This window comes from Ochotona princeps, chromosome 17 (assembly GCF_030435755.1).
Source record: "Ochotona princeps isolate mOchPri1 chromosome 17, mOchPri1.hap1, whole genome shotgun sequence".
NCBI classification, from domain to species: Eukaryota; Metazoa; Chordata; class Mammalia; order Lagomorpha; family Ochotonidae; genus Ochotona; species Ochotona princeps.
This window is the reverse complement of record NC_080848.1, coordinates 15,451,424-15,473,900: the sequence shown is the minus strand read 5'-3', so window position 1 is coordinate 15,473,900 and position 22,477 is coordinate 15,451,424. Positions and strand designations below refer to the sequence as shown.

General features: G+C 46.1%; 1 protein-coding gene across 1 annotated transcript in view; it reads right to left on the bottom strand.

The window, feature by feature from the left end:
• Positions 1-6,436: 6,436 nt before the first annotated feature.
• Positions 6,437-22,477, bottom strand: part of BRCA1 (BRCA1 DNA repair associated) — a 66,486-nt gene continuing 50,445 nt past the window's right edge. The window contains exons 15-21 of the mRNA XM_058675394.1: positions 18,999-19,076; positions 18,478-18,518; positions 16,538-16,621; positions 11,576-11,630; positions 10,039-10,112; positions 9,757-9,826; positions 6,437-8,546 (exon numbers count right to left, since the gene is read on the bottom strand). Coding sequence (XP_058531377.1) covers positions 8,422-8,546; positions 9,757-9,826; positions 10,039-10,112; positions 11,576-11,630; positions 16,538-16,621; positions 18,478-18,518; positions 18,999-19,076 — 527 coding nt within the window. The 3' untranslated portion in view covers positions 6,437-8,421. The remainder of the gene's footprint in view (positions 8,547-9,756; positions 9,827-10,038; positions 10,113-11,575; positions 11,631-16,537; positions 16,622-18,477; positions 18,519-18,998; positions 19,077-22,477) is intronic.

The following is a 22,477-nucleotide window of genomic DNA, read 5'->3' as shown; positions in this document are numbered from 1 at the left end:
CTGCCCTGGCTGCATTTGGTGGTTGTGTTTTTAGAAAGTGGCGAAATTCGTGTCACATGCGATCACCCATTTAAATAAATTATCTGTTTTTGTTAGCCAGAGAGGAAAGTTCTCATCTTTTGGCTCACTCTAAAAATGCCCCATGGCTGGCAGGAACCCAGTGACAGGAAAGAGGAGCTACCACCTGGCATCATGATATTCTCAATGTGGTCCAACCAACACTTGTTGGGATGTAATGCCCCTTTGCCCATTGAGTACCCCACAGCATTCAGGGAGGGGGCAGGGAAGTGGCTGAGGTCCCAGCAAAGTGAAGGAATGACGGAGCTGGTGTCGGGGTGGAGAGGAGAAAGACCCAGAGCTGGGCTGCGTAAAGAGAATCAGCTGCACGGCTGATGCTGGAAGGCTTGGCCTTGGGTGGGAGGAAGATGCTGCCTCAGCCAGCGCGGCTCTGGGGTCACATCTGTAGGAAGTGATCTGAGCTTCCAGGCAGAATTCTCCCTGCTATTTCTTTGGCATTTCATTAGAAACTAGAGGTGGCTCTTGCAAAGACCTTGGTTTCCTGGGCTTGCAGAGCCTTGCTGGCTGGCGGCTGAGCCCACTAGCAGGCTTCCCTTACCTCAACACACTCAGGGGCGGGGGTTCTCAGGGGAAGACCCTGTGCTGAGCTGGTATGCGTGCAAGCTTGTTCCATAGTCCTGTAGCCTAACAGCTGGGAGGACCTCCTGAACTGTAACTTGCATTTGTCTTGTGCAGTGTACATTACCCTTTGGTGTTAGGTGGGTCTTCAAGAGATGGCATACATCTGCTTATTTGCTTATCTATGCTACCTCTGGATTCACCCTCTCCATTCCCTTGTCTAGGATATTTGGTACTGCTTTAAAAACAAAGCAAAAACAATAACCAAAAAACCCTTGTGGAATTAACTAGTGCCAAATGCAGCAGCATTGTGGTAAAAAAAAAGAAAAAAACAAAACAAAAAAATAAGGCCCAGCGTGGTAGCCTAGTGACTAAAGTGCTTGTCTTGCATGCTCCAGGATCCCATATGGGCGCCGGTTCTAATCTCAGCAGCCCCATTTCCCATTCCGCTGCCTGTTTGTGGCCTGGGAAAGCAGTAGACGACGGCCCAAAGCCTTAGGACCTTGCATCTGTGTGGAAGACCTGGATGAAGCTTTAGGCTCCTGACTTTGGATCAGTGCAGAACTGGCCATTGCGGTCACTTGGGGAGTGAATCATCAGGTGGAGGATATTCCTGTCTCTCCTCCTCTCTCTATATCTGACGTTGCAATAAAAAATAAGATAAATCTTAAAAAGAATCTTTAAAAACAAACACACTAACTTTACGGCATCACAATGTTCTCCTCAGCCTCACCCTGTCTGTCCACTGGAGCCCACACTCCTTCCCAGACACGGCCATCATGAGGGCATGTCCATCCGATACCTAACAAGGGGGTAACTCAGGCTGCGTAGTTGACTGCCACCAACTCATCGGGTGACATGTGGCAAGGCCTGGGATCTGAGTTTTCTCGCAAAGTGGGGTTAGTCACCTTTAGCAAGAAGAGACAGACACTGGCTGAAGTAGTGCTTTGAGTTTGCAGAGATTATTGTAATACCATCATCGTGTGCCCAGTAATGATAGCAGCAGTCTCCTTGTCTGCCATTGAATGTCCCGCCTGGAGAAGGCCTGGCTGATGGGCAGGGAAACGAATGTTGTCTGGGTTGGGGTGTGCTGATTAGCCCTGAATGGGAGGCCTCATGATAGGCACAAGAGAATCAGGGAGGAAATCCGTAGGTGTGGGTTTAGAGGAGGAAGCTCAATTTAGATTGCTTATGTTGCTTTTGGAGTAAATCAGGGTCTCAGTGGAAAGGATCGAAGCGAATAGCACTCCGCGTGGCAGAATGTGGCTGGTTTCCCAAAAGCTCACAATGATGGGGTCTGCACTGGGCAAAGTCTTCAACTCTGTTGAGTTTTTTGGTTCATCCTTTAATTCACTTAGCAAAAACTTACTGGGTGCCACTGTTGTGGTATAGCCTATTAAGCTACATCCTGTGATGCGCCAGCTTGATTTCCTGCTGCTGTACTTCCATTCCAGCTTTCTGCAGTGCCTGGAAAAGCAGTTGAAGATGATGTAAGCTCTCGGGCCCCTCACCAGAATGAAGCTACTGGCTCCTGGCTTTGGCCTGGTCCAGTCCCAGTTATTCTGACCATTTGCATGGAAGATCTCTCTCTCTCTCCCTCTTTCTCTCTATAATGTTGCCTTTCAAATAAATAAAAAATGCTTATAGTGCCATAAGGAATTATAGAGAAAGTAGTGTACACGCATGAACAACTTGATTGGCACAAGTATTATATTCACTCCCCGAGCAGCTGCAATGGCCAGAGCTAAGCCAACCCAAAGCCAGAATCCCAGAGCCTCTTCTGGGTCTCCCAGACGCAGGTGCAGGATCCCAAGGCTTTGGGCTGTCATCAACTGCTTTCCCAGGCCACAAGTAGGGAGCTGGATGGCAAATGGGGCCATCGGGATTAGAACCAGCGACCAAATGGGATCTTGGCATGTGCAAGGCTAGGACTTTAGCCACCAGGCTACCGGGCCAGGCCCAAGTAGCTGGGATTTAAATCAGCCCTCCTATATAGGATGTTGGTGTCCTAAGCAATGGCTTAACTCACTGCACCACAATACCCACCCCACTTCTGTGGTATTCTAGGTTTGGAATGGTTTTTGTCTTAGAAAACCTGAAGGAGGCTCTGTGGAGAGGGTAGGGTGAACAGGGTATGGGCCTGTGGAGATTGCAGATCAGAACTTAGCAGGCAGAAGTTTGGTGGCCAAGGTGCCTGAAAGGAAACAGTGCAGATTTTTGGGTTTGGGGTTAGAATGGAAGGTCTGAGGAAGCGGAGTACAGGAAAGATCAAAAAAACATACCCTTCTGGGACTCTCCCATCTCACTCCTCCCTGGAACCTGTGCTCCAGGCTTCTAGAATCTCCTGGCTTCCTTTTCCTCTGGCCAAATCCTACCCACTCCACAAGTCCAGGAGACGGTTACTGTTCTCGCCCCATAGCCCCCCCGACATGGAATTCTGCAAGGGTCTTATGTGGTTTTCTTACTCCCACACTGCATAGTAAGCACTGAACTCCGAAGGCCAGAGAAGGATCTTCTCATACAGACCTGGGTGCTGGTCTCCCCTGTCACTCACTGCCTCCCAGGACAGGCCTCCTGGGAATCTGTGTCAGTTTGGGTTCTGCCTCTTCTTTCTGTTGGAAGATCTTGGGCAAGTAGCGTGCCCTCTCAAAGCATCCCCTTCCTTACTTGAATGTCGGGAATAGTGCACCTGGGGAACGCAGGCATGTGGCAGTGACAGTCATTAGCGACTGATACTGCTGTCCTCCTGTGAGCTGGTAGGGCCACACGGCGCACCCACCGTATGGCTGGGTGTCCAGGGTCTGTACTGCTACCTGCCTATGGGTCTGCCTGCCTTCTCCCTCCAAGCCCACACATGTTCTCTCACAGAGCTGGGCTGTAGCTCACTCTGACACAGTATGGTTTGCTCTTGCCTTGCTTGCCATCAGTCAATAAAGATAAATTACAAAATCATTTGTTTTATTTGTTCTTGTTACCTTGAGGGCTGTCTGAAATTGCCTTGCTCTTGAAAGCTATATTTGCATATCTCTATGCAGGAGTCAAAGGCTGCAGCTGTGGTTACACTGCAATTTAAATATTAATAAAACCTCCTAAACCTTTAGCTGTTTTTTTTTCTTTTTTCTTTTTTAAGCAGTCTAGCCCTTCTGCTCCTAGGTTGCTAATATAATCTAATCTTTGTCCTTCGCATTGTATTTGCTTAAAGGGCCATTTGGAGTTAACTGAAGCCAGCTGCTGCAACTTTGTAGATAAGAACCACTTACCAGCCCACACACCTTGTTTATCCTTAAGTGGCCCAAGATTTACCTCTCCTGGAGACCAAAAAATAAATAAATAAATAAAAAAGCTGCAGCTAACATTTACACCAATTAGCAGCCCCTTGACACTCAGTGTTCTCAAACTTGAGCCTGATGCAAAATCACAGGTTGCTGGTTTCTGATTCAACACATCTGGGTGGGGCTCCAGGAGCTGCATGTCTAGTAGGCTCTGCCTACTCACACTCCACCAGACAATGCCTCCTGCTCCACTAGGTCCCATGTACCCTGCCCTATCACTCTGGAATTGAGGTCTCCAAAGCTTTTTAAAAAGATTTATTTATGTGTTTGAAAGGCAGAGTTAACAAAGAGAGGCAAGAGGTCTTCCATCTGCTGGTTCATTCCCTAAAAGGTTGCAGTGGCAATTGGGCTGGTCCAAAGCTAGGAGTTTCCTCTGGGTTTCCTACATGGGTGCAGAGGCTCAAGCACTTAAGCTTTCCTAGGCCATTAGCAGGGAGCTGGAATCAGACGTGGAGCAGTTGGGCCTTGAACCAGTGCCCCTGTATATGATGCTGGTACTACAGCCACAGGCTTGGCATGCTACACCATGGCATCAGCCCCTCTCTCCAGATCCGCTCCCTCTGCACTTCCCAATCCGTGCCCTCTGCAGGAGCTGACTGCTTACAGTTCTCTTTTCTATTTGTCCAGATTCAGTTCTTTAATGTTCTTGTTATGGGCAAATTTACAGGATGTCTGAGTGAGCCAAGCATCACTGGGGCACGGTGAGGCCTCTGGCTCAGCCATGCTACAGCTGCCTGTAAATGTGTGTCTGCATTCCCCGGGCAGCAGGCCCCATTTTGTCTTGGGTTCCTCTGGGAGGATTTGCACGTCTCCCACACCCTGCACTTCTCCTTGGGCAGCAGTGGTGCTGCCTTTATCTGTTTCTTACAGCTTACACAGGAAACACTCTGGAAAGCTTGGTTCCTTCCGCTCCAACCACCACAACATTGATTCCTTTCTTTTTCTCCTGCTTTTTTTGAGCTGATACTTTGTTGATTCCAGTTGCATTTTTTAGGAAGGAAACAATCTGTTTGAGTTCTTCCCCAGGACTCCTCCCTGCACTTGCACGATAATCCTTTCTTCTTCCCTCCACCAAAAGTTCATTTTGTGAAAAGAAATAAAGGTAGTACAGGAAGGAGTGTGCAAGTCGTCGGCTGTATCCATAGAGAGCTCGAGAATGTGGGGTAGAAAAATGGGAGGACATCTTAAAATCAGAGGTCAGAAGCCTGGCGCGGTAGCCTAGTGGCTTAAGTCCTCACCTTGCACATACCTGGATCCTATATGAGCACCAGTGCTAATCTTGGCGGCCCACTTCCCATCCAGCTCCCTGCTTGTGGCCTGGGAAAGCAGTCGAGGACCCTGCACCCACTTGGGAAACCCGGAAGAAGCTTCAGGCTCCTGGTTTGGACTGGCTCAGCTCCAGCCATTGCAGCTGCTTGTGGAGTGAACCATTGGACGTAAGATCTTCCTCTCTGTGTATCTGACTTTGAAAAAAAAAATCAGAAGTCAAAGGAATGAGTATATTTACTCCATCATCAGACATAAACCAGAAATTGGGACAAAAAGGATATATATTTGTTGAGATCTTGAGACACAATTGCAGACAACTATTTGAAAGGCAGAGTTATAGAGAGGGAGAGAGTTTCCATTTGCTGGTTCATTCCCCAAATGGCCACAAAGGCCAGGGCTGGGCCAGACAGAAGGAACTTCATCCAGGTTTCAAGTGGGTACAAAGGGTCCAAACACTTGAGCCATCTTCTGCTGCTTTCTCAGGCGCTTTGGCAGTGTGCTGGACTAAAAGTGGAGCCACCAGGACTCAAAAACCAGGTCTCATGCAATATCAGCATTGCAGGCAGTGGCTTAAGGCACCCACTGTGCCACAATATCAGCTCCTACAGAAAATTTTTGTTTTAGTTCATCTTTACTTTTACCTAGGATTCCTGAAATAGATACATGTTGTTTTCCACTAACCCTTGGTGGCAGGAGTGGGAGGAGTGGGGTGAGGCCTGGCCTGGCTCACCCAGGCCTAGGAAACTATGACTAGTCATTGGAAATGAGCTGCTGGAACATAAGACTGGGTCAGCAGCACTGTGCTTGCTTCCTGCCTGCCTTCACTGCTAACACGGGGACTACTGGCTCCCTGGCCAGCTGACAAGGCTGGCGTGCGCCGGAGAGGCTCTGTTACAGGGAAGGCTGTGAACTGGAAGGCTCTGACTGCTCAAAGATACTGCCATCAGAAGCTGGCAGGTTAGATGGGAGTGGAAGCAGTAGCCATGACCCAATCCCTTAAGTCTCCTTCTATGGGCTGTTTTTATTGTCTCCCATCATGACCCATAAAGGGGGTGAGTATTAGCTGCTCTCCCAAAATTTCCTTAAGGCTTCATCCAAAATCTTCTGTCCAGGGGTTAGTGACCAATGCAGGTGGACAGCTGTATGATGGGCCAGGAGGTCAGGTTCACATCTCCATGCCGTCAGGCAGTAGCTGTACAAATTGCTGGCAAAATCGCACAAGGAAACTTGAGAGCTTCAGTTCCCATCTTTCAAATGAAGTGACACTTACCCATTGCATTGTACTAGACTTTAATGAAGATGGAGATTAAAAAAAAGTAACAATGGCTGTTAGCTCCTTTTCCTCTACTCTTCTCTCAACACTCCCTTGAAAATAGAACAGACCTGAGTCATGTGGCGATTTCAGAGGATTCCAATCCCGGAGCAGTATGAGGCTCAGAACATGCTGCACGGTGCTGTCAATTTTGCATGTTAAACAGGGAAAGGCAGGATTCCACAGCTGTCTCCCCCTGATGGCTGTCCCCTAACTATCTAGGCACTCCTCTGAAGGGACGTGGCAGCTATAATTAAGGCTGTGGATCCTTACGATCAGGAGGTCACCCTTGATTTCCTGTTGGGTGCATCTAATCCTGACACCTGAGAAATACTCAATGCCTGTGGCAAGTGTTGGAGGGGCCCGGCAGTCAGGGGCTCCCAGGGGAGAAAACTTGAGCACCCTCACTGTTGTGCAGATGGAGGCAGGGGCAGGGTGGCAAGGAGCCTAGGGCATGGGTGGCCTCTGGAGGCTGAGCATGCCTCCCTCCAGCAGCCAGCAAGGAGGCAGTGATGTCTGCCCTACATCTGTGGGGAACAATTGGTCCAAGGATGTGAACACTTGGGAGCAGATTCACCCCCAGAGCCTCTAGGAAGGCACACAATCCTTGGCACACCTTGGTTTTAGCCTCACAAAACCTGAAGCAAAAAAACCAGCTGAGCCACCTCAGACTTCTGAATTACAGAATTGTGAAAGAACAAGTCCCTACATTCTAGAGCATTTGTTAGGGCAGTAACAGAAAACACAAAAAGTATTGACTGCCTGAGCCGCCCTGAGAAGCCGATCCTGTTTTACCCCCATGGCTGAAGCACAGTGAAGAGGCCTGAAGTGTCTGCAGGTGTCTCAACAACATTCATCTTGAGTGGAAGTATTTGCTCCCTTGTTTATTTGCAGCACAACAGTTATAGAACAGATTTTGCACAATGAAGTCTGCACTGCCCTTCCACACAGGGGGTGCAGGAAAAGTCCCAATCCATGCAACAGCTATAAACAGTCCCAGATAATGAGTTCATGAAAAACACTTTCTCTTCCTTCAGCAAGCAAAATTATTTATGAAGCTGTTGCAGTTCAGCAATAGGGAGCAAAAGGAAAAAAAATTACCTCAAAGAAGGCAACAGCTCCTTTCCTGGTGGGATCCATCATTTTACAGACATGAAATATTCATATCAGAGACCTTGCATCTTAAGGGGAGTGAGTTACATACTAGAGCTACAACAATAAACATTTTCTTTATTACCAGTTAGAAGACTGTCTTTGGACGCTGGTGCTTTAAGGTGTTCGGCTGTTTCTGAGCAGTCTTCAGAAAGGAGCTCGCCTCTAATTAACCCTCCAGTTTCACATACATATCCATTACCTGCCTCTCAGTTTCTTCCCCGCTCCATTCCAACATTTCAGAGCTGTCCAAGTTCGAGGTCACATCACAGATCCTGAGCACTTTCCTTCCATTGCAGGGTTGAATTCTTGTCCTGAAGGAACCCAAGGCTTTGGCCAGACAGGAAAACCAGTCTTGAGAGGCCGAGCCACTCTGTGCCTCCAGCCCCCCACTGCCAGCAGTAGCAGTAGGAGTCAAGTTCATAAATATTGAATCAGCATCTTGCTGAACTGGTGGGGCTTAAATGGTTTTAAATTCTTCTCAGGTGAAAAATTACCACAATTTTGTGTTCATGGCAGATTTCAAAGGGAGATTTGAAGCAGAAAATCTTTAAGGGACCCTTGCATAGACAGAAGTCCTTTTCAGACTGATGTACATAAAATATTTACGAACTGGGACTGTGGGAGGACTGAAGAGTGAGGGGCTGCTGGGGCCTAGAAAGGACACTTCTTCAGCTTTGCCTTGGGGTCCTGCGGCTCCAGGCACGTGGCTTGCTGCACTCAGCAGTGGCTGTGGTGGCACTGTGGTATCAGGTAAGGCTCCAGCTCCTGGCACTGGTAGAGGGCTACGCTGTCCAACACCCACTCTCTGGTCACCACAGGGGCCGCACACATCTGCCCGATGGCTGGGGACAGGGAACATAAGCAGAGTTTAGTGTTAACTCACATTTTCCCAGATGAGGTTCTAAAGCAATCTATTCTGGGGACCCGGTTATATAAATTCTCAGGGTGAATCAGGACGGAGCCAAATGATGGCTCTTCAGCAGTGCCGCATGGTGCAGGCCCTGACTCAGAACCCCGAGGAGCAGCTGCTGAGGAAGGCCCACTGCCTTTGGCAATGGCTTTGACATGAACTTCAATCTGTTAAAGGAAAAGCCACCGGAGTGAAACAGCATTGCAACTTAATGATGCAGAAAACCACCTCAAGTGAGAAAGGAAAACAGTATAATGAACATGACATTTGTGCAAAATACACATGTGTATATACATATATAAGTTCCTGAGAGAATTTTATGATTATTTCTAACTGGTTGGATTACTGGGATTATTTTATTATTTTTGTGGTTTATCTTTATAATGGATATTTATATTTAATACTCCACTGGAAAAAGTTATGCATTACTTTCATTACTTTTTTAATGAATAAAATAAATGTTTATATAGCTAAAATACATGATAGTATAGTATTTTATATGCTTCTTTTTTTTTATAATTTAAAAATATATATTTATTTATTTTTATTGGAGGGTCAGATTTACAGAGAGAAGGAGAAACAAAGAAGAAAGATCTTCTATTTGCTGATTCACTCCCCGAGTGGCTGCAATGGCTGGAGTCGAGCCCATCTGAAACTAAGAGCCCGGAGCTTCCCCCAGGTCTCCCACGTGGGTGCAGGGTCCCAAGGCTTGAGCTGTCCTTGACTGCTTTCCCAGGCCACAGGCAGAGAGCTGGATAGGAAGTAAAGTAGCCGGGACAAAAACTGGTGCCCATATGGGATCCTGGCTCATGCTAGGAGAGGACTTTAGCCACTAGGATACTGTACTGGGCCCTTTTGGGTACTTTTTAAGCTAATTTTCATTACTTTGTAAGATTCAACATGTTTTGTAGATGTGAATAAGAAGTTTGGCAAGTAAAAACCAACACAACACTAGTTTAGTGGGAACATTCATTACTTTTCCAAACAATGAAAAAATTTTAAAAGGCATTTTAGCTGTTCATTCATCTGACAGATGTTCAGAGTGTGCAGAGAATGGCACTTCTCAAGTGCTGCAAAGTGAGTGGCCAACCAAAGCCGCACACCGGGATCCCACCACACGTGGGTCCACACAGGCACCTTACCGAGGAAGCCATCGTCCTCTGCCCAGGCATCTGGCTGCACGACCACGACTGGGTGGGAATCCTGCATCCCCTGGAGGGAATAGAGAACAGTCTTTCCTTAGGACATCAAATACTTCTGGTTTCCATGTCCCTCCTTTCGCCTCACAGTCTTCTGGCCCCGTGTATGGGCAGAAAAGGTTCCTGAGGCTCCCTTGAGGGAATCATGGGACTGATGAGTGCAACCCTGTCCAGCCCCAGGAGAGGATCCTATGTCTCATCCCCGATAGGGCATCAAACACTCACTGTGCCTACGGTGAATGACGTAAGTTCCTTCACCACAGAAGCGCCACAGAGCTGCACCATCCACTCCAGTTGATCTAAATGGAACATTAAGACCTGAAATCACCATGGTGATTTGCATACTTAACCTGAGCCTTCTAACCCCATATTCGACTGGGTGGAAGCCGACAGCAAGACTTTTCAGGAGGAGAGTCCCTGCCACTCTACTCCAAAGGACAGAAGGGTCTGAATAGAGGTCTCGCTTGGCCTGCCACTGACAGGCAGCCACTTCTCCTTCGCAGTCTCTGTAGTACCAACTGTTAGATAAGGTTTGACAGTCTCTCAAATTACACTGAAAAAAATTTTTTTGCCATTAAGTTGCTAAATTACTGGCTAAGATACTGCGTGAAAAAAATACCCACCTTCCCTCCTTGCATCCTAATTCTGTGTTGGTCACTGGTAACCACAGCCAGTGGAAGCTCCATCCTTGGTGGTAATTACAGTGAATGTCAGGAGATAGAAAGATAGTTCATCCCGTTAAAAAAAAAGGGTGGTGGTGGTGGAGGGAATCAGCACCCTAAGGGAACAGGGATCAGACAGAAGGGATTGTGGAGATGGCACTGTGTCCTCTGGGACATCTCCTTGGGATATCTTCCTGAAGGCATCTGCGTAAGCTGTTCTTTCCCATCAGTCCACTTCTGGGTACTGCTCCTCTGCTTTACTGTACTGGGGGTGACTCATTCACCCCTTAAGTGATACTTGCTAGACATCTTGGTTTTCATGTCAGCAAAGTGCCAATTCACTTGTGAGAAATCTGTTTGAGCCACACTGGGAAATGTCATGAAAGTCAGTCAACCACCATTCAGGAAGACAGAAGCAAAATGACATTGTCAGGCTGCCTGGCTGCCATTCAAGTCTGTGAGCAGATGCTAGGCCTTCCTTTGAGGAGCAAGAGATCTGAGTGCCTGGGGCAGGAATGAGGCACAGCTGCAAAGGGGCACACCCCAGGGCTTTGGTGCTGCTGCACACTCCTGGAGCTGAGCCCTGCAGCCAGCCTAAACACAAAATCACAGTCAATGTCAAAGTTAACTAGAAAATGTTCACCAGGAGTCCCTCCCTACTCTGGGCCTGAGGAGAGCTCCAAGCATTTGGGGCTTAGGCTACTGCTGCTGCACCTTCTTTGTGTTACAAGACGGATCAGGAAGAGTTAAAGTGCTTTCTCCAGGTTTCCAGACCCCAAGACACCATCTCCCTAATTAATTATCCGTGCTATCTTGGGATAGGAGCTCTACCCTGTCTGAGTAGAGAACATATTGGGTCCTGGAGCCCAACTTGTCGCCACCCTCATGCTCATGAGCGGCACAATCCAGCCTTTTGCCAGAGGGTAACCTTTAGGTGCTACTCTGGAGAAGAGTGAAGAATAACGTCGGTAGTAAAGAATGGAGTAACATCTTGCAAAATCCCACCCATCTGAGGAAGCTCCATAAGCTGATCTCCCTATTAACATCCCACTATGTGACAGACAGTGGATCTGGAACCCTGCAATTCCCTTGGCCCTTACCTGTGGGCATGTTGGTAAAGGGCCCGTAGCAACAGATTTCTAAGCCCTTGAAGATCTAGAGGGGTGGGAGAGAAAAGGCATGGGGAATAAAAAAATAAACATGAGTTATAACGCTTTCACAAAACACATAAAAAAATTCTCTAGAAGCAGTAACTTTTACCACCTGACAACTTCCATCACTTCCCAGAGACAGATCATGGCTGCATTTCAGAGGTGCTCTATACTCAGCAGTCGTGTTATCCAAAGGCTGAGGACCCCACTTTGTTCCCCCAGTCAGGCCCTGGCTCTTTTCTGAGGAACCTGGTGAGTGATTTCATTTCTTTAGGTACCAGAGGGAGGAAAAGACAAAACAAAACAACAAAAAACTCCTGTTCCTTACTTTGTGTACATGAACCATCTTTCCTTTTTCTCTTTTCCCTCTGGTCCTCCCAACACCTCATCCTTCCTTCACACTGTTCCAAGAAGAGTCACTGCATCTTTGGACACCTAAGCAGTTTGTACTTTACAAGGGAAACCTGGTTTAGCTCTGTGCATTAAGCAGATCCTAGGGTCTGGTGTCCTGAAGAAATCAAATCACATGGCACCTCCTAGAGGCCTTTTCCACTCACAGTGCCCAGCAGCGATGTTCCACAGAACTTTCTGTGATGGTGGAAATGTTCTGTATCTACACTAACAAGTAGCCAAGAGACATGTGTTGTTGTTGTACACTTGACAATGCAGTTAGGGTGAGAAACTGAATCACATAATTGAATTATCTTAAAAAGAGGATTTGAAAGGTAAAGCAACAGGGAGTGAGATCTTTCACCCAAGTGAACATTTGGGTGAACAAATGAACACGGGCTCTGCCTGCCTCTCTGAAATAGAAACACAACCTAAATTTATGCCAGCTGGATTGGGATATTTTAATATCATTTTGAGTTACTTTTAAGCTCTTGATCCTTCTCCTATCTTACTATTCCACTACAGAGAAAACTGTTTACTTAGAATTCACCTAGCCTCAAAAGAGACCGGGCCAGAGAACACCAGGAAGCTGAAACCGGGAATGGTCGTTTAAGCAATAGTATTCCCAATCATGTTTTAGCCAGAAGAAATGAAAGGACAGCTAGACAAGTCTGTTTCTGCTTACAGCGACAACTGCTACCTGTGACATTCTCACTACCTGAAAGTGGGCGCTAAAAACCCAACTTGTGGATAGGACCTCAGCACTTGCTATGCAGGCAGCCAGTTGCAGTCACCAGCTGCCATAAGGCAGAGATTAGAAACTGTGACATCCAGACTGACAAGAATGAGGGTCTTTGCTCATGAGATAAGTCCCCTCCCACCCGAAGATCTTTTATTTGTTTGAAAGGCAGACTTAAAGAGAGGAGGATATAAAGAGAGACAGTCCTTCCATCCTCTGCTTCACTCCACAAATGGCCAGGAATGAGTCAGGTCAAAGCCAGAAACCCGGAGCTTCCGAGTCTCCCCCATGGGGCAGGGGCCCAAACACTTGGGCCATTTTCTGCTCCTTTCCCAGGAGCATTAAAGGGAAGTGGATTGGAAGTGGAGCAGCCAAGACTGAAACAGCGAGCACCCTTATTAAGGGCTGCTGGAATCACAGGTAGAGGTTTAGTCTATTGTAACAGACACTGGCCTCCAAGACAAGGTTAAGGTTTCACTTCTACAGACACATTGTTTCTTCCAGAGCAAGTTCTATGGCGTTATTTCTTTCTCTCTTTTTTTCTTTCCTAAAGAAATACTACATGACTTTTATTCAGCTCCATCATAAGTTCATATTTTGTCCCATTTGCTTCATAATTTTTTAAAGTTGTTTTTACTGGAAAGGCAGATATATAGAGAGAAGGAAAGACAGAGAGGAAGATCTTCCATCCACTGATTCATCAAGTGGCCACAACAGCTGGAGCTGAGCCAGTCAGAAGTCAGGAGCCAGGAACTTATTCCGCGTCTCCCATGTGGGTGCAGAATCCCTAGGCTTTGGGCCATCCTCCAATGCTTTCACAGGCTACAAGAAGGGAACTGGATGGGAAGTGGGGCCAATGGGACACAAGCCAGGACCCATATGGGATCCTGGTGCATTCAAGGCAAATACTTTGGCCATAAGGCTACCGTGCTGGGCCCTCATCATTTTCTTTTGAAGATTTAATTTATTTGAAAGACTTACTCAAAGGGAAAGAGACAGAGAGAGCGCTTCCATCTTCTAGTTCACTTCCCAGATGGTGGCAATGACCAGGGCTGGATAGAGCTGAAGCCAGAAGCCCACAGCTTTTTCTGGGTGTCTCATATGGGTGGTAGAGACCCAAGCATTTGAACTATATTCCATGGCCTTTTCCAGGCCATTAGCTGGGAGCTGGCTAGAGGTGGGACAGCTGGAACATGCACTGACACCCATATGGGATGCAGCATCACAAACAGTGGCTTTATCTACTATATCATGATGCCAGGTCCCTTATGGGAACATTTAGGATCTTCAAAATATCATTGCTTTTATCATGCACTTTGCATCATTATTATACTGAAAGCAGGGGTGGGTGGGTAGGGGGAACCAAAAAGCCCAAAGCACTAGAATTCCCTTTGAAAAACGGAGCAATCTGGGGTTGCTTCTATCTTGTATGCAGTGGAGTAAAAGCAAACGGCTGCTCCCCTGGGTGAAGGCAGGAATAAAATAGGGCACACAGCTTTTCTCACCATCTGGAACAGTTATTGGATAGGCTCAGAGGGCAAGGTTGGACTGACACTAAGGGTTCAGAACTCTAGACTTGATTTGTAATCATCTCCAAAAGCAGTTTTCTTGAAAAAACCACCTCTAGTGGTTCCCTCTAAGGCTTCTGTGGACAGGTGTTCTGTACAGCATATTCTGAAAACACCCAGCAGTGTACTTAGAAAAGGGAGAAAAAAACCAGACTTGGAGCATAAGCATTTGATCAGTAACCTGAGAAGGCAACCAGCTCCCCTCAACAAGCAGGTGGAACTCTGGGATAGCTTTCCCTGCTGAGAGGAGGTTCTGGCAACATCATCTTCTACACTATGATATGGGGAAAATCATGGAGTTTTTTGGGATCACTTGCAAAGCTAGCAAACTAATAAAATTTTCTCCAATGTGATGCATTCTGTAAGCCTTCCAGAAAACATGACACTTTCATTCAGACTTGGGGGTGGGAGTTTGGTGCAGTAGTTACGACAGTGCTTGGGCTGCCCACATCTCAAGCCAGAGTGGCTGGCTTTCTCTGCTTCCCGTCCAGCTGCCTGCTAATGCAGACCTGGGAGACAGTGGAGGACGTATCCGGTACCTGGGTCCCTGCCATCCACACGGGAGACCCATACTGAGTGATGGATGTCTGGCTTCAGTGTGGCCCAGCCCTGGCTGCTACAGGCCTTTGGGGGAATGAACAAGTAGCTAGATGAGAGGTCTCTCTCATCTCCTTTGCTGCCCTTGACATAAAATAAATAAAATAAAATAGAGTTTAGACTTGGAACTAGACTGCTTGGATTCAACTTCGAGTTCTATCACTCACAAACTGTGTGACTCTGAGCAATCTGTCTGTATCTCAATTTTCTCATCTGCGTAGCAGGTGTAATTACAGTAAACTACATAGGGTGGTTATGAAACTGTCAATCATGTCAAGGATGGCTGAGTGCTTAAAGTAGTCCCTGGCGTGTGCCGAACATTAGATAAACAGCAGCTATTGATTATTATCATGTTACTTCAGAGAAAGACACCAGGGAAAAGAGTAAGGCTTATAAACACTACTCATGTCTGTTTAAAATCCCAGCCCTGGGAGGGGTGTTTGGTAGTGTCTCAGGTTGCCACTTGAGTATGCCGGGTTCAAATCCCAGCTACTGTGCTTCCAGATTTCCAGGTTTCTGCTAATGTGCGTCAACACAATAGCATATCATGACTGAGGTGGGTGGGCACCCACATCACATGGGAGACCCAGATTAAGTTCTCAGCTCCTGGATCAGCCTATTCCAGCTTTGGTTGTTGTAGGAATTGCGGAAGTGAACCAGTGGATTGGAGAGCTCTGTTTCAAATAAAAAAACACAATTTAAAAAAATAATAATCAAAAATCCTAGTTCTGGGCCTGGTATGGTAGCCCAGTGGCTAAAGTCTTCACCTTGCAGATACCAGGATCCCATATGAGCACCGGTTCATGTTCCAGAGACTCCATTTCCCATCCAGCTCCCTGCTTATGGCCTGGGAAAGCAGTAGAGGATGGCACAAAGCCTTGGGACCCTGTACCCACGTCTGATACCTGGAGGAAGCTCCTGGCTCCAGATCGGCTCAGCTCCAGCCGTTACAACCATGTGGAGAGTGAATCAGTGGACGGAAGATCTTTTTCTCTGTCTGTCCTCCTCTCTGTATATCTGACTTTCCAATAAAGAATAAATGAATCTGAGCCCAGTGCAAGGCCTAGCGGCTGAAGTCCTCGCCCTTGACATGCTAGGATCCCATATGGGCGCCGATTCGAATTCCAGCAGCTACACTTCCCATCCAGTTCCCTACCTATGGCCTTGGAAAGCCAGTCGAGGAAGATCTTCCTGTTTCTCCTCCTATCTATGTGTTCCCAACAAAAATAAATAAATCTTATATAAAAAAAAGTATTTCCTGTAGCCCTTGACCCTTTGAGCCTTAATTAGCTATGTATAGATCATTAAAAAGGAAAAAAAAAAAAAAAGAAAAAAGAAACCTGAGAAAATAAAAAGAATAAATAAATCTTCAAAAAAAAAATCCTAGCTCTGTCACTGATCACCGTACTCCGGAGTGGGCTCTAAATTGTACACCTTCTCTAAACCTCCAAGTTCTCTCATAGAGACACTATTTACTTACCTGGTTAGGCTGGGAGCAATGGGAAACAATGATCCCAAACTCCTCTGCGAACACGCCTAGGTCATGCTGAGTGCGCATGCAGTATTAGGAGATGAAAGTTGGAGACCATCTTTGGGAATGGGGCTGTGGAATCTCACCTTTCTGTCCTGGGATTCTCTCGCTCGCTTTGGACCTTGGTGGTTTCTTCCATTGATTACATCTCCTCTGACCTCAAAGCCATGCTGAAAGAAAGCCAAAGAGAAGCCTCCTTCAGTGGAAATGGAACAGACACATTGTATTTAAGGTATTTAGAATCACCAGAGTTTTGATCAAAAATAAATAAAATCATTTTTTACTGGGCTGGGTGAAATGACCAGATCTGAAATCAATTTGCTTGAGCGTCTTTGTGTGTAGAAACTAACAGCCAGCTCTTCTCACTGGGGCTTACCGTATTTTAATTTCTGTATTTTTTTTGTTAAGATTTACTTATTTTTTATTGGAAAGTCAGATATACTGAGAGGAGGAGAGACAGAGAGGAAGATCTTCATCTGTCGATTCACTCTCAAAGTGGCCGCAACAGCCAGAGCTGAGCTGATCTGGAGCCAGCAGCTTCTTCCAGGTCTCCCTCGTGGGTGCAGGGTCCCAAGGCTTTGGGCCATCCTCAACTGCTTTCCTAGGCCACAAGCAGGGGGCTGGATGGGAAGCAGGGCTGCCAGGATTAGAACCAGCGACCATATGGGATCCCGGCGTGTGCAAGGTGAGGACTTTAACCACTACACTTTCGTGCCGGGCCCGTGTACTGTTATATTTCTTTTTTTTTCCTTTTTTTTTTAAAAAGATTTATTTGTTTTTATTACAAAGTCAGATATACAGAGAGGAGGAGAGACAGAGAGGAAGATCCTCCGTCCGATGATTCACTCTCCAAGCGAGCCGCAACAGGCCGGTGCGCGCCGATCCGATGCCGGGAACCCAGAACCTCTTCCAGGTCTCCCACACGGGCGCAGGGCCCCAATGCATTGGGTCTTCCCCAACTGCTTTCCCAGGCCACAAGCAGGGAGCTGGATGGGAAGTGAAGCTGCCGGGACCAGAACCGGCGCCCACATGGGATCCCGGGGCGTTCAAGGCGAGGACCTTAGCTGCTAGGCCATGCCGCCGGGCCCCTACTGTCGTATTTCTAAGGCCTGGAAAAAAAGAGGTTCCTCCAAACAGTCACTAAATGAAAGTTCAAACCAACAAAATGCCATTTAATTATTTACAAATACACACTGAAAGTTTGCTAATTTTATTTTGTCTACCTCTTGCTTGCAGCAGCTCTTGGATGGCTGTTCTAAAATTATTCCTCCTCTTACACTCTGTCTTATTTACCTCTCACTGTTCTCAGCATCACAAAGAGCAACATCTCTTAAAAAATCTGATTTCTGGGCCCAGCGGTGTGGCCTAGCGTATAAAGTCCTTGCCTTGAACACCCCGGGAACCCATATGGGCGCCGGTTCTAATCCCGGTGGCTACACTTCCCACCCAGCTCCCTGCTTGTGGCCTGAAAAAGCAGTCGAGGACGGCCCAAAGCTTTGGGACCCTGCACCTGCATGTAGGACACCCGGAAGAGGTTCCAGGTTCCCGGCTTCGGATCGGCGGGCACCGGCCGTTGTGGCTCACTTGGGGAGTGAATCATCGGACGGAAGATCTTCCTCTCTGTTTCTCCTCCTCTCTGTGTATCTGACTTTGTAATAAAATAAATAAATCTTAAAAAAAAAGAAAAAAAGAAATCTGATTTCTAAACAGATAACATTTGCATGTTGATATGCAGGACTTTTCTTCCAACAACAGTGAACAGTTTTTACAAGATGCACAATGTATCTTCTTCCCAGCAATCTTTCTTCTGCTTGGTAAGTTTCTTTCCTTCACCCCCAGGAAAGGACTCCTTCTTTTGAAATCTGGAACAAGTTAATAATAACAGAAAATGTCTTGATAATCCCCAGACTCAAGGAAAATTCGGGGAGAGTGCTGTATTGAGGAAAGGAAGTTGGTAAGTTTTGTTTTTTATTAGTTGTCTCAGTGGCATCAAGTCTCTGATTAGTTAGTAACATCAAGTACCCACCTCATCCAGCATCTTTCTTTCTTTCATAGACTGGATCACCCCTGAAGAGACCGCAGAAAAGACAGGTCACAAAGAGCAGAAGCACAAACACTTTTTAAGGAAATAGAGCTCAGCCAGTTGCTCAGAAAGTGTAGGAAGAATTGGTAACTCTTCTCCCTCTAAAGCCACAGTTCTTTAATACAGCCGTGGCAGAGATTCAATGCTTAATTTAAACATTATAAAATTGTTGATTGCACACATATTTCTGCTCACTATTAAGCAACCCCTTAGTTCATATGCTAACATCGCTAGGAGCAGATTAGGTCCTATTAGTTATAACAGAAATCCATTTCCCCAACATCACCAGCTTATCTGAACAAAGTGATGTGCATGAACGATAAAGCTAGCTGCGTGGCACCATTAAAGACCTTTCGGTAATTCAGAATCAGCAACAGCAAAAACCTTACATGTTAAAATGTTAGGTGCAAGAACGTAATTCTGAAGTGTTAAAGGGAGGAGGGAAGAAACTGTGTTGTACTTACAGAAATAGCTAACTATCCATTTTCCTCCTGCAATTCCCAAAAAATATTTCAGTGTCCGTTCACACACAAATTCAGCATCTACAGAATGAAAAACATCCAAAGGATTAAAAGAAGAAAACAGCATCAGGAAGTGTTCCTCTGAGAACCTAAATAGCTGCAGCTCTTTTTGCTCTCAAGATCAATCTGGGTGGGTGACTCTGACATCCCCGGTGCTAAAAATCAGAGGCCAGAAGCACCACTAATTATAACCAGCAGGTACAGGTCTCTGAAGCCTGGAAGAGGCACACATAAACTTTAAGATCAGATGAAATGCCTGCCCCGTCTTCCCGATGCCAACCCAAGTAAAAGTTTCCATTGTCATGCTCAAGGATTTATCAATGGCAGTTACATAGACGAACAAGAATGGAGAAGATTTACCCTACTGGATTTTTGAAACATGAAGGAGAAGCAAATAACGTTGTGGAAATCCTAAATCTGCAATGTCAATTAATGTGACCAACGTTCATCTCCAGAAATCCTAAGCCCACAATACTCTTGAGAGGGACAGGAAAAATACAAAGTATTTTCATAATTTTCTTTCTGATACAAGTTATTTCAGAAAGCAGTAACTGAAGGATCACTTGTGTTGTGTTTCCTAGTGTTTCAAAGACTCTTTGAAGGACTAAGTACACAGAGTCAGGGCTATGTAGCTTTAAATAGCAGAAATGTATTCCACTTAATCCTGAACACAGCGGGCCACCTGCAAGTAGCAGCAGCGGCCATTCTCTGTTAGAATTTCTCATAATTTTTGAAGTTTTTTGTTTAACTGTTGCCAAAAGTAGATTTAATAACATGCTTTTTTTTTTTTTGAAATTGTTTTTTTTTTTTTTTTTTTTTAAAGATTTATTTTATTTTTATTACCAAGTCAGATATACTGAGAGGAGGAGAGATAGAGAGGAAGTGGAGCTGCCGGGATCAGAACCAGCGGCCATATGGGATCAAGGCGAGGACCTTAGCCACTAGGCCACGCTGCCAAGCCCTAATAACATGCTTTAAACTTTCTTTTTTCTCCTTTTCAGTTCAAAAGTAGTGAATGTTGTATTGGCTTTGAACTTAAAGACTGAACTACTTTGGACTTAATTCGCATTTTAAAACTTTCTTTTCGCCTTTCACCAGCTTTGACCCAAACCTACAACTAGAGCTTTATATCAAATATTAATGATATTTGCCTCTAAATCAGTCATTAGTTTGTGGTTCCTTGTCCTGACACCTGGTTGCAATGTGTCCCACTGTCTGGCCCCAGGACGAGACAGAAGCATCAGGCTTCAGAGGTTTGAACACAGTAAGCATCAGGGGCCTGGAGCCTCTGTTGGAGCAGCGGCAGCTCCGTGCACAGGAACATCCTGACAGTGGCCTAGCAGGTTCAGAGAACCGCTGTCAGAATGGAGTGGAGCCGTGATAAGCATCTGCTGCATCCTCCATCCCATGGTCCTTGTACACATGTAACTCTGCTTCCAGGTACCACTTCCTCAGCGCTCTGAAGACGGTTATCATCTCTAACATCTTCGAATGCCTTCCTTCTTTTCCTCTTCACTAGCACTGAGTTCCTTTCCCCATCTTTGCCTGCATACATTCTCTAGTTTGTCAGTGACTGTCTTAATCCATGAGGTACAACCAACCTATATTTAGGACACCTATAAAGACTTAAACTAAGCAATAAATATACTAGATAGGGAACTTTGAAATAAATGAATAAATATTATTGAAATATTCATAGAACCAGGCGCTGGCATGGGACCGCTGGTTAAGCTGCTGCCTGCAATGCTAGCATTCCATTTGAAGGTTGATTTGTGTCCCGACTGCTTCACTTCTGGTCCAGCTCCCTGATAATACACCTGGGAAAGCAGTGGAAAATGATCCAAATACCTGGGACTCTGCTACCCATGTGCAGACCTGGATGGAATTCCTGGCTCCTGGCGTGGCCTAGTCCAGCCCTGGCTGGTGCCGCCATTTGGGGATTGTACTTGCAGATGGAAGATCTCTCTCGGTCTCTCCCTCTCTTTCTGTAACTCTGCTTTTTGCATAAATACATCTTTTTTTTTTTTAAAGATTTATTTTTTATTACAAAGTCAGATATACAGAGAGGAGGAGAGACAGAGAGGAAGATCCTCCGTCCGATGATTCACTCCCCAAGTGAGCACAAAGGCCGCTCTGTGCTGGGTTGTCCCTGACTGCTTTCCCAGACCACAGGCAGGAAGCTGGATGGGAAGTGGAACTGCTGGGACTAGAACTGGCGCCTATATGGGATTCCAGGGCGTTCAAGGTGAGGACTTTAGCCGCTAGGCTACACATAAATACATCTTAAAAGAAAAAAACTGCAGAATTGAAAACTTTGGAGTTAATTAAATAAGCTTTTTCAGTATTCTGATTGTTTACTCAGATTTAGGTTATAGCAACTAAAAACTCCCAGATGCCCCTTTTATCATGTAAATCATAATTAAAATGTAAAAAGTAGAAGATGGAGATATGTGGCCTTTAACCATCCATATTTCATTTAATTTAAAAATTTTATTTTTATTTGAAAGGTGAAGTTAGAGGAGAGAGATCTTCCATTAACTGGTTCATTGCCCAAATGGCTGCAATGGCCAGAACTGAGTCAATCCGAAGCCAGGAGCCTGGATCTCCCAGCTGGGTGCTAGGGCCTTCCTCTGCCGCCTTCTCAGGCTATAAGCAGGCAGATGGACTGGAAGTAGAGCAGGCGGGACTCGAAATGGCACTCCTATGGGAATGCCAGAGCTGTAGATCTTGGAAGTTTAGTCTACTGTACCACAGCACTGGTCCCTCATTCCATATTTGAATACCTGGGTGTGATACATGTCTCCTCCTCCTGACTACAGTTTCCTGGTTATGCAGACTCCCATGAGGCAGTAGTGAGAGCTCATGAGTTCCTACCACCACACAGGAGAGAGAGCTGGATTGAGTTCTCTGCTTCCAACTGTCTCAGCCCAGCACTGACACACCTAAGCATTTGGGCAATGAACCAGCAGATGAGAGTTCTTTCTATTTCTTTCCATTTCTCAGACAGATATAGATAAATAAATAAATATAGATTGGTACCGTTGTGTAGTGGGTTAAGAAAGCCATCACCTGGGATGGTTGCATCCCATATGGAAGTACCTGAGATTCATTTTTGCTTCCACCTCTGCTTTAGCTATAGCTTTCTGCTGACGCCCCTGGGAGGCAGCAGATGCTAGACTGCTTAAGTACCTGAGTCTGCCGCCCACCTGGGAGCCCCACATGGAGTTTCTGACTCCTAGCTTCGGCTTAGCCCAGCCCCAACTGCTCTGGGCATGTAGGGAGTGAACCAGCAGATGGAAATCCCCTGCCTGCCACTCTGCCTTTCAAACAAATAAAAGTGAATGAATAAACATGTTATTACAGGTCAAAGCAATGTCAGAGCTACTAAAGTTCCTTCTTCAAAACTGAACAATTCTCAAACC